Source organism: Alligator sinensis, unplaced genomic scaffold (assembly GCF_000455745.1).
Source record: "Alligator sinensis unplaced genomic scaffold, ASM45574v1 scaffold353_1, whole genome shotgun sequence".
In the NCBI taxonomy this organism is placed as follows: domain Eukaryota; kingdom Metazoa; phylum Chordata; order Crocodylia; family Alligatoridae; genus Alligator; species Alligator sinensis.
The window spans coordinates 1,222,248-1,237,466 of record NW_005842075.1 but is presented as its reverse complement, the minus strand read 5'-3'; the positions used below and the strand labels follow the sequence as shown (position 1 = coordinate 1,237,466).

Here is a 15,219-nt window from a genome sequence, read left to right as displayed (position 1 = left end):
TAGTATCGAGGTCAAACTGACCAGTCCTATAGTTTCCCAGATCTTCCTTCCTCCACCTTCTTAAAGAGTGGCACCACACTGGCCCTTTTCCCAGCTTCTGGGACCTTTCCTGAGCAGCATGAGTCTTCAAATATCTTCACCAATGGTCCCACAATGACTCCAGCCAACTCCCTCAGCACTCTCAGGTGTAGTCCATCTGGTCCTGCTGACTTGAAGACATTCAGCCACTCTAAGTGCTCCCTCACCAGTTCAACTGTGACCTTTGGTTGGCAATGGCTCCGGCCCCCTCATCCCCTCCCCCCACATACATCCTGTATCCAACCAGGCAGGCAATCACCATTTGTATGCCAGGAACACTGATGTATTCATTCACGTGTTCAGCTTTCTCCTGACTGTCTGTTATCAGCTGTCTGGTCCCATTCTGCAAGGGCCCCACATTTCCCTTGGTCTTCCTCCTGCTCCCTATATACCTAAAGAAAGACTTCCTATTGTCCTTGATTTCAGTCACCAACCTGATCTCAGTTGCCTTTCTTGCCCTCTTTATCCTTTCCTTACAAATACAGGCTATACTTGTGTATTCCTCCTTGGTGGCTACCTCTTGTTTCCACTGTCCACAAGCCTCCTTTTTCTTTTATAATCACTCCTTGACTCCTCTGGTAAGCAAAGAGGGCTTCCTGGCCCCTTTACCACCTTTCCTGCAGACAGGAATGGACCTTTTCTGCACTCTGAGGATTGTTCCTTTGAGGGACCACCATCCTTCCTGAACTCCCTGCCCTCCAGTCCCTCTTCCCAAGGGTCTCTCCCACTATTTTCCTATGCTCATTGAAGTCAGCTTTCCTGAAATTAAGCACCTCTGCCCTACTGGCTGACTTCCCTGCCCTATGACAGATAGTGAAGTCTAACAACTCAAGATCACTATCTCCCAGATTACCCTCAATCCTTAGATCTCCCACCAGGTAATCCCCTTTGGCTAGAACCAAATCCAACAAAGCCTTCCCCCTGGTCAACCCATTCATCTCCTGTTCTACATAAAGTTCTTCCACACAGGTCAAAAACCTATATGATTGGTCAGATCTGGTTAAGTGCTTGTCCCAGCAGATGTCAGGGTAATTGAGGTCACCCATGACAACCATGTACCTTGAATGTGCAGCCATCAGTTCTCTGGAAAATTCCAGATCCAGCTCCTCCTCCTGGTGTGGTGGTCTGTAATAGATGCCTACCATCAAGTCCCCTTCTCTTCAAACTTAGATCTTCAACACAGTTTCAAAAACATCCAAGATCCTCAACACCTCCCCACCCTCCATCATATTTGAAGCGTAGGCCTCATGCTAGTAGAAAGAGACTAAAAATATAATTTAATGCTATGCATTACACTTAGCATATTAATAGTATTAAGTCCAAGCAGGCCTGATATGAAACAGATTTCTCCAGAAGCCCAAGTTGGCTCAGAGTGAACTGAGTGCTGCCTAATACAGAAACAGAGAATTCTTTTCACCTGACAAATCTGACTTCTTAGCACTTTCGTAATATGGACTCACAATACAACTCAGAATTTGCTAATCAGGAATTATTCATCAGCCAACCACTTCTTGAACAAATGCACATTCATTAGCTTGGTTGTGCTTAGATTGATGAAAAAGTGGGTTTCTGTTCATGTTGTCATACAGAAAGAATGCAGACTGAAATACAGAAAGAATGCAGGCTGAAATTATACTGTTGGTCTAGAGGCTTGCTTACACTGGACATCTTAGGAAAATTAATCATCTGAATTAACTTTTAAAATTGATTAATTCAATTTATTAAACCCCATTGTGGGAACTGTAACAAAACAACTTTCATTCAGTTTAGCTTACTTCTCTTTTAAAGTAAATTAAACTAACCAGAATTAAGGGTACTTTAATTCTTAATTACGGTGCTCAGGTGGCAGTTTAACACAGTTTAACTAACCCACTTTAAATTTACACCTTCAGTTAATTTGGATTCATTTCCCTGAGTGACCTTATATAGATAAATCATAGATCTTAGAGGACCAGATTGTTTTGTTTTGTTTCATTTCTCTTAGCCATGCTTGTAACTGAAAGCCTTTTTCAGACCTGTATCAAACTAGGCCCACTGAATCTGATAAGTGCGACACGTATCAATTGATTTTGCATTTCTTCCACATTCAGCTATCACCTGAACGGTTTGTATATTTAACCACAGTTCAATTTTCAGCCAAACCGAGCACCTCTGTCCCTCCCTGGTAGGTACTTTGTTTTCTAGTTAAACCAAAAAAAAATCCTTTTCTGGCTTAACAAAAATCTAAAACCTTCTAATCTCTTCACTTGGGTCACTCTTCTCAACACTAGTAGCCTCTGCTAGTCTTTAGGTTTGGCAGATAAATTCATACCCTAGCTCTTCTATAAAATGTGTAGTCCTTGAAAATTAAACAGTTGTCAGATACGATCACTTTTCTTCTCTCACCAAAAATGTTTTCTTGGCACCACAAACACTTACTCTGTGGAGAAACTAACCCAGCCTCCTTCAGATAGGTTGCTTATCTTCTATCAAGACTAAGAGTTAGAGCAATTTTTGCTCCTTTCCCATTGTCTCCTCTGGTGAAAAGGAGAACTTTATATAATCCTGGTTTTGCCTTTCTGCAAGGCCCCAAACTCCCTGGTGTCCTCAGAAGTTGCAAAACCCAGAATGCCTTGCTATAGAAATAGAATAATGTTTGGAAACAGGCTTGACTGTAACAGAGCATGCTGACCTCTTTAGTGTGCAAGATGAATGCAGGATCAGGGCCAATGTATATATTTGGTGCAGATTACACACTGTATTTACAGAAAGTGAGAAACAGGAAAGGATTTTATACAAGATCAAAATTTTATTAGAAGATTAACATTATCTTGATACTTCGTGACATTTTCTGAATATACCTTTCATAAACACAGATATTCATTTACTATGCTCATGTTTCTTTTAAACTGGCCTGTCAAGAGGGTGCAGTGTGCTACAAAAAACTTATTATATATGACAAGCATAGATTCCTTTGTCAGCAGGATTCATCAATCAAGCTGAAGTGGGTATACTTTATTGTATAAACTCTTAAGCTGTGCATATTAAATGGCCTCACCTTTTGAAAGCCCAGGCCTCCTCTGTTCAACCAATCTGGCCAGAGCCAATCATGATCCAACACAAAGAATGCTTTATCTAAGTATAAAAGTTCAGCTACAGCCTGCAGCATACTCACTGGGCCCCACTTTTCACATTGCTTCATCAGAAAGTTTTCCTAAAATAGGGCATTGACCCATCAAAATGAAAATGAGCCATGATAACACCTAGCACTCAAAGAGCACTTTTCATCTCCAAAATACTGAACAAACACAAACTAATGAATCTTTCAGCACCCTTGTGAGACTGGTGGATAAGTATTACCACCTCCTCTTTAGAGAGAGGCAAAGTGGAAAGAGAAGTTAAGTCCCTTGCCAAAGACACCGAGGTAGTAGATCGGAAACAGGATTAGAATTCAATAATTTCTGTGTTTAGACAATTAACTGTCTCGTATTCCTATTTGAACAACAATGGGATGTCTATGTATACTACGAATCAGTAGTTAAAATGGCACAGATTGATCAAAAGACTGCAATTCCTAAATGTTTTAATTTTTAGAAAAGCTGCACATATGCAGATAGCAGCACTTTTCAGATGTTTAATGTGTACTTTAAGACTCGCACAATAATGAATCATTACATTTTTAGTACTGATAAATAATGAACAGGACTCTCATGAAATACGCAAGATTTGGGAAACAAGGCCCAGCCACACTGTTGTTATCCCTTTGATAAATGCAGCGGATAGTATCATAAGCAGCTTTTGGATCTTCACTATGTACTGCAGATTAATATAAGGAGACATATTAAGAATACTTATAATGAAGTGACTACCTAAGAAGCACCTAAACATAAACTATTATATTGTTTGTGGTCATTTGCATTTTAAGCACCATATGCAGCAATATACAGTAGAGATTTCCAATGTAGAACATAATTAGAAATTTTCTCCCTTCATAGAAAAAAACCCCAAATGACTGTCACTTAGGGATTATCTCAAAAAGTCTCATCCTGCAAACATCTGTGACCAAGTGAAGTGCTTGTTGTTATGAGAAGTCCCAAAAAAGTCAATGGAATTATTTGCAGTTAAAATTTTGTTTTGGTAGTGTCTAAAGCAGGGGTAGGCAACCCCCAGCATGGCTGCAAGAGCTTGGCATGCAAAAGCAATTTGCTTGGCATGCATGCCTTGGGGTGGATGTCAGGGAAGGGGCTGGGGCTGTGCTGCCACAACAAGGATGGGGCCCCTCATGGCTCCCCCGCTGTCCGCTCCTCGCACGCCAACATCTTGCAAATCAAGGTTGTGGGTGTTTTTGGTACTCTGCCCAAAAATGTTGCCAACCCTGGTCTAAAGGACCAGGCTCCAAGTTTGCAATCTGTTACATATGATTTAAGAAAATTATTTACTGAAAGTTCAAAAAAATACAGTAACCCTTTCCTTCCTGTCCCAAAAGAAAACATTTCTATGTACAAGGCATCATTATTAGTCACTTCTCATTTATACATGATTTTTTTCATTATCACTTTTTTCCTGTTTAATATAAGTAGAAATAATAAATATACATGGTACACCAGTTATGAGACCATTAAAAAAAACACGAGTCTTTCCAAAAGAAAACAAGAAACATTTTAAAGCACAGAAATTAAGAGCTAGCCAAAAAAACAAAGAACATAATTGTCCTTCCTGTCTTAGAAGCTGCAGTTGGTCCATTTGCTTCCAGTGGGAACTGCAACTTATGCAGTAAACCAGATAGCTTTAGACCTGAAATGACAGCAAAACCTCAAGATTATCATCCCAATGAAGTCCGTTTTATGTCAACTACTTGGAAGAGAAACAAAATTGATTCTATTGTGTCAAAATGAAATGCACAATATTCAAATTATAGGGCAAGTATTTATTTTCAGTTGCTGTTAGCTTTAGGGGTTCTGAATGTTTTCTCTCCAAGAGTGGTATCGATCAATGCCACAATTTATAAGCAAGGTGTAGATAACCCATCAAGTTCTTCACATCTCTGAACAGGTATATTCACGAAACAAAACTTGAATTATTTCTGTAATTAGGGGCAAATTGGTAGAATTTAGCTAAGTACTAGGCTGCATCCCAGGCTCTGCAGAAGAGTTAAATCTTCCCATCTCCCCTTACAAAGACTGAACTTATGAGTTTACTTTTTGCTTTTTAAAGAAATGTTAGAATGAAGAACTGGGACTAATTTTACTCTAGTTTGTCCAATGTGTGGAAAAGTTACAATGCTGTGGGGGCCAAACTTTTTGGTAGGTGTGCTACAAGATAAACCTTGCACCCCACTCTCCAAGTGCCACTCTGATCCCCATCTTCTTCTCCTTCCCAAACCATTTCTCTGCTTTCTGCCCCCTGCCTTACCTACCATTCTGCTTCTTGTCCCCTTCCTCATCTGCTAGAAATCACACACAGGGGCTGTTGATGCCACTTGTGGCATATGTGCCACAGGTTGACCACCCCTGTCATAATGCATGGTAAAAATGTGAAGTGACTCCATTACGAGGGACTTCTTCACTCATAAAATACAGTGGGAGCTTTGTCCCTTTAATACAAGCAGGTTTAGGTCTTATGTACATTCTTCACCATGTAATTCAGAAGTATACAGTACTTAAGTCTCAAGTACACTCAACTCCCTTTGGCTTCAAGAGGAATGGAGTGCCTACTCCTTGTCTTCCCACCCCAGAGGAACATTCATAAATGTGTTCCTAGAAATAGTGTGCTATCCTTCACATATGTGTGTGTGTGGACTATATATATGTGCATTTATATATAAATAATAGCTATTTCTTAGGTAAGAAAACCTTTGCAATTAGTTTGATCTGAGTAGATTTCATGTAAATCTACCCAGTCTTCCTATTTTTACTTTAAAGGGCATTTACTGTAGTTTTTTTCTGCTTGCTATCCAGATCTCTGTGCTGGCTTTGGTATCCTTCCTTAGTAGTCTCTGAATGCTGTATTCTCTAGAATTTTATATCGCATATGAGAAAAGTATTTATAAAATGTGTTTGTGCATCTATACTGATCATTCCCATTTGCCCTTATGTTCTTCAGCATTCTGCCTATTAGTCAGCTGCTGACCTGAACCCCAGAAATGACAGCATTTCACTGCTGCTGTAGGTCTCTGAATCCTAATCCTGCAATCAGTTTGAGAGATGTATGATTTGGAGCTCTAATGGACCATTCACATGGGCACAGTGAGACGATTAGGCTCAGGATTTCTCAAGCACCTTGTGGTGAAAGGTGCAGTGCCAATGTAAAATATGTTTGTGCTACATATACATTAATTATAGAAAGAAAAGGTTACCATTTTTTTCTATGTGGAACTAGTAATCAAGTACCATGTTTAGTACAAATGCTTTTTAAAATCCTCTGAAAAATATTAACGTTCCTTTTACCAAATAATTAATATATCACTCCTGTGAAAATCGATTCACAGAAACCATGCTTCTTTCCAGTGATATAGACTTGCCGGCCATTGTTGCCTCCAGTAAAAGCATTAGCACTTCTATTTAAGGCAGTCTAACATTAAATGGCATGGTGCATTTCGGGAGTGCCTAACTTGTGGCAAGACTGCCAAAAGTAGCACAGGAGGCCTCTGTGTGTGGCATATGACAGACCCAGGGGGGACAGGCAGTTCAGCAGCAGGAAGCAGAAGACAGAAGAGGATGAGTGTGGCAGTTGGGGAGGTTGTAGAGCTAATCCGTGGCATGCCTGCCAAAAAGATCAGCTCCCACTGGTGCATTTACTAAGAAAATGACTTGAACCATCAGTATTTCCCTCCAGAACAACCAACAGCTTTCTGTTGCACGTCTTTGCTACTTCCCTCCATCCCCAAATCCCTAAAATTGACATGTCTCCTTCCTACTTAAAAGTGCTAGTTTGAATTCCTCAAATATCTTTATGACTAACAACACAACCATGCTGTTCTGCTCTTGGCTGGCACCTGACTTTTACACAGGCATGCCCCCTCCCACATGGAATTTCAAATCCACTGAGGGACAGTTAGCAACACTAAGAGCAGCACTAATTTACATGGATATGGTACTGTAAGTTATGCCACACAGGGTGAAACATGTTGGGCAGAGCAGCTAAGCAATGACAATTCTCATTTTCCAGCTGACTGTGCATTCAGAGCATAGTGCATACATTGTGCTAGTGGGAGGGGAGGGGCTACATAATGGTGAGCACTAGACAGCTGCCTTTCCCACTGTGTGACCCCATTAGAAACCACTAACACTGGACCTGCATGGTTTTCTTCCTTCAAGGCCCCTGTTATCAAAGGATTTCCCAGAAGGCAAAAATAAGTCTAATTTATATTCTAATCTTTTTGACCCCCTTTGAGACAGCTGTTTACATAGCTCTGTGCCTTAATAAGCAAGTAGGGATACACACAGTTACAAAGAAACAGATACCCTAAGTGCCTCCTTTTTCAAAAATTAAGGTTAATAAATTGAGCTGTAATGACTAAATTGGCACCTTCTTGTAACAGGGAGCCAGAGGTCCCCTGTTACTTTAAAAGGAGTGCTGCAGGCAGCTGAGCTGGGCCCCAGCAGGGAAAGGAAACTGGTCCATCAGATCCAGGGTGGATACCCCTATGGGTGATTGGAAAGTCACTTGACAGGAAGGGGCAGGATTTAGGAGGCACATAAAGCCAGTGCCTGAGATCAAGCAGTCAGTCTGGCCCTGTAGGCAGCAGGGAGAGGAGCTCCTGAGCAGAATGTCTGCAGGAGAGTGACTGGCTGATACCTGAGCTGCCCTGGGGACTGCAAATAAGAAGCTTATAGCTTGCAGGGGAATATGACCTAGTGTGGGGGTGGTTTGTTGTAGTCACTGGGCCTGTATTTTGGTGTAAGGTTTAAAACAGTGGACTGAGAGTGGCTATAAGGGGTGAATGAGGAGGCCACAGTGGGGTGCCAGAAGCACAGTGGTGCTTTAAGCCCTGCTAGGGGCTGGGGCTCAGGATGCAGAGCAGGCCTAAACCAAAGGGTGTTAAAACCTAGAGAAAGGCTGAAGTCTTACCTGGGCACAAGGCAACTGGGGCCAGAGGTCCAGTGCCCAAGACCCAGTGCAGTGGGCCTAGACTAAAAGGAGTCCAGCTAGAGGAACGAGGCAGAAGCTAGGACAGCCAAGGCCCAGACAAGGGTGTGGGGGCCTGAGGAGGTCTGACATTGTATTGGGACAAGATGCCAACTGGAGCAATTCACTGTTAACATGTGCAAGGCATGCCTATGACTGTAGGAGTGGAGAAGGGCACAAATAGCCCTTAAGGCAACAGGTGCCCTGGGGCACAGATGGGCCAGGAGGGCCACTTAGCACTTAAGGGTCAAGGTTGGGATCAGCGGGGTCAGAGACAGACCTGCTGGTCAAAAGGCAGGTGAGGGCTCTCTCTGGGATCCAAAGGCAACCTCCTGTTTTGCAAATCAACAAATTTACATCAAGGCATTGCAGGCAAATGAAAAGACAAGATACCCAGGGAACTGGATGGGGCAAGAGTTGTGTGGCCAGTAGAGGGCACCACAGCTGCCCCTAGGGGCACGATCCTGTTGGACTTCTGAAGAGGGATTCTTAGTAGGATAAACATGTCCCTTACAGGTCCCCTCTGCAGTTTGAATGTGCATGCTGAGAAAGGAGACTCTATGGGAAATAATTTCATACTTGAAATCACATACTTGGAAAGCTGATGCACAGGTTATCCAGCTGGTCATAAAAATAAACCAAAACATCCCCAATGCCAAAGGCTTACTGTGAAAAGAGGAGCTGAGGTGCAGGGACAGATTCAAGGGGACTGTGGCAACATGGTTGCCACCTCTTCACCCCCCACCTCCCCTTCAGCTGTGTGGCCATGCACAGTGAGCTCTCTGAGCTCGCCAGCTGACCATTGCAAGGTTTGGGCTGAAGCTCCTGTTTTCACAGAGCTCCAGAGCCCAGACAGTGGTTGGCCTTCTCCCTTCCTCCCCACTAAATTCAGCAGCAGGAAAAAAGAAGGGATGAGCAGTAGAAGCAGCATTCGGACCCTGGGCTCCAGAGCCAAGGGAAAACAGAAGCTAAGCACCACTGCTACTCATCTCCTCTTTTACTCTGCTGCTGAATTCAGCAGCAGAGTGGGGGAGAATGAGGAAGGGAGCGGGGAGGTGGTGGCTCCCCTGTAATTCGAACCCTGGAAAGAGATTTTTAAAACATTACTGCTTGAAACGCCTTCAGACTCCAAAGAAAACGCAGAACCTATTTTTCAAATGATGACTTTGACTTTGATAGGTTTTCTAAGGATTCCTGCTCTCTGATATTTAAAATTTGGGGCAACATTTTCAAATGTTTCACATCTGTAATCAAGCACTTTACATAAGTCGCATTCTGGACACGTAAGGAAAGTGGCCTGATTGACAGAGATCTGGAGCATAAATAAGTTCCTGTGAAGCCAGTGGGAATTAAAGGTGCTTAGTACCACTATATCCCTCCAGTCCTCTTGTTTATGAATTGTAAAATTATTTAGTTTTGGCCAGAGCCAACCTTAGGGAAAATGGTGCTTTGGGCAAACTTGTATTTTAGCACCCCTCTCCCTATGTCCACCCCAAATCAGTGGTGCTTCTACAGGCAGAGGCAGGTAGGCAGGGCCAGCAAGGAGGCAGAACTGTATGCTGTGCCAGCAGGCAGGTGGTCAGCAACTGAAGGTGGGGCCACCATGGGGGGCAGGCTGGGCTGGGCACTTCTTCTACCTGGGGCAGAGATTGGCTGGAGTGGGGCATGTCGAGAGTCCTGCTGTGAGCACAGGCTGCTCAATTGTATGTGCATGTGGTGCCCCACTGATCATGGTGCCCTAGGCAGTCACCCATGTTGTCCACCCCGCTAAGTCTGGCTCTGGTTTTAGCTCACTAAACTAAAGCCCTACTGAACAGGAAATATTTAGCCAAAGCTAGAAAATGCACACTTTAGTTCTGATTATGTCAGATAGCAATTACTTCTTCCATGCTCACTGACTTCAGTAGCCTTAGCTCCTTTGTGATTCTAGCAGCTGAGTTTCTTTAAGCAAGATGGCCTCAAGGTTCTTACCAGCTTAGATCCTTTTTTCTGTTTATGGTCCTTCTCTTCATTTTTTTCTTTTTCTTTTTTTGTTTTAGCTAAATAGAACCATACTAATTACACATATTAATTAAAACAGCAAACATACATATTTATTGCCCAGGTGTGAAGAAGATTCATCATGTTGTTGGGTGTTATTCTTCCCGAGAGGACTGCTCTCCTAAGAAACAGAAGATACATTTTGATCAATTAGGCATAGAAACAGAATGAGAAATGAGTTCAGGAAGAATACATCAGAGCCTGCCCTGCAAAACTAGCCTAGTCTCCTTATCAGAGCTACATTACAGGCAAAATTTTCCATTAAACTCTACACAGTGAACCTTTGCTGCCCTCTCTATATTCTACGGGATGTAAGTATGTGCGTAAGTGCTTTATTAAATAGGGATGAATTTAAGTAGTACTGACAGGTTTTTCACAACAGGAGCCTCTATGCTGAAAAATCCCTTACATGTCTGTTTCCAGGGTACACTGTTCCCAGTGCTACTTACCATTAAAATCACTAGGAGTTCTTTACATGTAGGCAAAACAGAATATTTAGGTCATAAGTTTTCCTGTGGAGTTGTAAAGGGAATCATCCTCTTAGATTGGATTGGCCTGTGTAACCAGAAACTGGTTTTGTGAAACCCACATGCCTCCAGAGAACAGCAGATTACATCTCTGTTCACTTCTCTGAAAGAAGTTTTTCACCAATACACACAAGAGGATAATTTAGAAGGTATACTACAGCCTGCTAAAAAAGGAATATTGTCTATCAGGAATCACTGTTGTATAATTATAAGAGCACAAGCCCAATGCAAATTAGTTAATTCACTTATTTGCTGTTCATTTTGAAAATTCTGTAGTAATCTGATTTTTTTTAATGAATAACCAGTGCTTTTGAGGTAAGTTACATGGGCAGCAGTATTTGCCCTCTAATGAAGTGCAAACTTCAGAGGCTAGCATAAAACTTGGTATCATCTGGGATTCTAGTGCAACTGCTAGAAAAATCCAAAAGTAACTTAAAAAACAGGGCCGGCGGGGGGCGGGCGGGGGGAGGGCCGAAACAGGGCGACTGCCCTGGGCCCTGTGCTTTGGGGAGCCTCGTGGAGCTGGGCGGAGTGGCCATGGTGACTCTGTGCCACCGCTGTTGGCTTCATGTCCCGCTGCTTACTTCCCTGCCCCCCGCAATGGCAGCAGTGACTTCTTTGCATCCAGGGCGCGTGGGATCAGGGCAGGGGCGAGGCCCCACATGAGCTGATTTGCTCCAGACCCCGCACACTGCTCAGGTCAGCTCTGTTAAAAAACGTTGAATTTATTTTCACTTCAAAATATTCAAAATTTATGGAGAACAATACTATCAAATACATTATTGAAAAATATACTGAAGTAGCTGCTAGCAAATTTTCATTTACTGAAGCCATCAATTTTCAGCGCACAACAAAAATGTCAGCAATCATTTTAATAATTCATTATACAAATTTTGATAGAAAAATATTGGGAAAGAAGGCATAGAAAGAAAGCTGTGTTCTGTGCACAGAAAAATTAGTTTAAACAGTATTTCCGTGAAGGAGGGGGTTAGTTTTGAAATAAGGAGCAAATATTTCAAATATAACTCCAGTTGTTATACAGTTTTGTCTCAACCAACTCCATAGACTTGCAAAGACTCAGGGCCAGATTAACACGTAGGCAAACTAGACACATGCCTAGGGTCCTGAATTGCAGGGAGGCCCAATCCTTCCCCTCCGTGGCAGCGGTGCAAATGGCCCTTTCCACCTCCCTTCCCTTCCCTTCCCTTCCCTTCCCTTCCCCTCTGCCAGCCTTGCTGCCACAATACCTGCTTCCTAGCAGCGGCTCCAAGCCCCACTCCCCACTGGCAGCAGCGCTGGGAGGGGGGGGACTCAATTGGCCCAAAGCCCATGAGTTTGTTTGTCTAGGACCCACTAAAGGGTTAATCTGACCCTCCAAAGACTTCCTGGTTTCTTTATTGGGTTTCTTTGTTTTCTTTTTGGCCTGCATATTTTAACCTTTCTTCAATTTCAGATACCTGTTCTATATGAAAAATATTGAGGGGAGGGGAGGGGGGGGGCTGCTGCACTAATGATGGTGCAGGGAAATAACAGAATTGCTTTGGGGAAGAAAAGGTGAAAAATCTGTAAAAAACATTACCAGGTATTTTGGTTGTAAATGTTCAATATGTTCTGACCAGCTTTAGTGTCAAAGGAATCCTGTGTTCCTGCCACCTACTAGGTAGATATCAGTAAAAGAATCTCACTGCTCCCCATTGAAATATGACAGTTGTAAGGGTCTGCATCAAAGCCACTGAAGTTAGTCGATTGATTCCTTTTAAATGCACTGGCCTTTATACCAGGACCTAAAATGATACGTATGTTTCTGGATGCATGAAATATTGCTTGCTACAGAAAGCTGGCTATGCTGTCCTGTATCTACCAACAGCTGTAGTGTGATAGTAGCAAGGAACTTTGTCTAGTTGCTTTATTACAGATACAGCGACTGCCAGCCTGCATTCTTTCCTCCCTTGATGGCACAGAGATTAAGGTAGGTGCCACACCTCTCACTGGTATATACACTCTCTCACTATAGAGAGAAAGTTCTGTGTGATGTGTGTGAAGCCCATGAAAGTGTTAATTGGCTTTCATATATTGCTGGATATCCTCCTTGTAAGTATAGCCCAGGTAACTCGGGTATATACTCCCCTTCTCCAATTGAGGAGAACTGTTAGCTGGCAGGTGTGCTGTGGGGAACTGCAGACCACTCAGTTTCCCTCCATCCCTATAGAACCAGGCCAGGACAGTCAGGGGACTTAACTATATACACATTTATTTACATTAACTTATCACAAGGAAAAGAAACATGGATATAAACATATGTACTATATATAAGATAACTAAACAAATAACATAAACAATAACCTCTGGGTAAATGCCATAAAACCTTATACCAGTGCTATAGATACAGGTAAGTCACAGGTAAGTATCTGATCTGAAACAGATAAACCCCAAAATAAACATAGATAGCTAACAGATAAATTATAGATAAGTATGGGTGAACAGTAAATAAGCTACAAATACATACAAATAAACAACAGGTGAAATAATAACAACAGGGGGTCCCAGCAGAGCCCTAGGACTCGACTCATCTACTCATTTACAAACATGAGTTCACAAAATATAAGGCATGACATCACACCACTTATGGCGCAAAAACCCCAAAGATAAATGTAATCCCCAGGGGAAACCCCAATGCCCTTGGGCTTTTCCCAAGCCCTACAAGGAAGCTGGTAACTTTAGGGGGGCCCTCCCAGTGGGACCTCCACTTTCAGGAGCCCTTATCTAACTGGGGGGACTCCCCCTCCCCTGAAGGAATCTTTTTCCCGTGCAACTCACAGCTCCCAGGCCTGGAGGGTGGCCCTCATTCTCTTTGCCAAGCTGCTCTCTCACCTGCGGTGGGCTTCGCAGGGGTTGCTGTCCCCTGGAACAGGGCTCCGCTATGCAGGGCTTCTGGATCTCTGGACTCAGCCTTTTGCTATGGGTCGGAGGCCTGGGCTGCCTCATGCAGCACCAGGCTCGGTCTGCTCCCGGACCTTCTGTGCAGCACCTCCTGCACCAATCTCCCAGTCTCATTCTGGGGGTTGTGGACCTGAGCCACTCAAGTGCTCCAAAGGTCCTACTCCATGCACCGGTCTGTGCACCGTATCTCTGGCTGCACGCCAGAGGTTGCAGACCTGCGCCACCTCACGTAGCTCCCAGGGTCTGGATGCCGTGCTGCACACTGAGAGCCTAGCTGCTGGAGCGGTCCACCATTCCCCACTGATGGAAGTCTTCAGGGGCTCTTCCTGGGCTACTGCTTTGCCCTGCTGAGCAGCTCTTCTCAGCTCTTCTAAGTCCCGCTGTTATCTCTTCTCTGTCCTGGATGTGTTCCCTCGTGCTGGGCACGCAGGTCCTTTTATACGCTGCAGGGCTCCGCCCCTGAAGTCTTCTGGACCTGAGTGTTGCAGTCTTCAATCAGGTCCGAGGAGGGAATTCCTCTCCCCCTTCCCTCAGGAAAGGGGCATGACAACTCCTCTTGCTGCCTCCTGATTGATGGATGGACTCCACCAATCAAAACAGCAAGATTTCAAGCCTGGGACTCAACCCAAGCTCCAAAAGGCAAGCCTGCTACATAAGGGTAGTGCTTCCATGGGTAATTGAAGAAGACACAACACAATGTCATACAAAGATATCTGCACTAACTGTGGAATCAAATGCAGTCAGTCTGGCTGCATTTGGATGGCACTCCAGCTTGCTAATGAAGTTGAATAAGTCTCAGCATTTCACCATACAGACATCCCCAGTTATTTTTTTATTGGTTGACTATGCACCAGGGGGGACAAGGCTGAACTCCTCAATGAGTTCTTTGCCTCAGTGTTCCTAAGAGAGGGGCAGGACAAGGCTCTCACTGGGATTGTAGAGAGGCAGCAGCAAGGCACCAGACTGCCATGCGTAGACCCTGAGATGGTGCAGAGTCACTTGGAGGAACTGGATGCATTTAAGTCTGCAGGCCCAGATGAGCTCCATCCGAGGGTACTGAAGGCACAGGCTGATGTCATTGCACAGCCACTGGCAATGAGTCGGCAGTGTGATGAAGCCATCAGAAAAGCTAATGGTACTTTATCATGCATCAGCAGATGCATGACGAACAGAACCAAGGAGGTGATACTTCCCCTGTATCGGGCGCTGGTCAGACCGCAGTTGGAATACTGCATGCAGTTTTGGGCGCCACACTTCAAGAGGGATTTGGATAACCTGGAGAGGGTCCAGAGAAGGGCCACTCGTATGGCTAAGGGCTTGCAGGCCAAGACCTATGAGGAGAGACTGGGGCACCTGGACCTTTTCAGCCTCCGCAAGAAAAGGTTGAGAGGCGACCTTGTGGCTGCCTATAAGTTCATCACGGGGGCACAGAAGGGAATTGGTGAGGTTTTATTCACCAAGGCGCCCCCGGGGGTTACAAGAAATAATGGCCACAAGCTAGCAGAGAGCAGATTTAGACTGGACATTA

The 15,219-nt window shown here is 43.9% G+C and overlaps 1 protein-coding gene across 4 annotated transcripts in view; it reads right to left on the bottom strand.

Moving 5' to 3' along the window:
• Positions 1-2,846: 2,846 nt before the first annotated feature.
• Positions 2,847-15,219, bottom strand: part of EMCN (endomucin) — a 113,694-nt gene continuing 101,321 nt past the window's right edge. For all 4 annotated transcript variants that reach the window (XR_003094064.1, XR_003094065.1, XM_006023670.3 and 1 more), the window contains 2 exons: positions 10,274-10,345; positions 2,847-4,851 (listed from right to left, as the gene is read on the bottom strand). Coding sequence is in view for 2 of the 4 variants with exons in the window: in XM_006023670.3 (XP_006023732.1) it covers positions 10,320-10,345 (26 nt within the window). In the remaining 2 variants the exon portion in view is untranslated. The remainder of the gene's footprint in view (positions 4,852-10,273; positions 10,346-15,219) is intronic.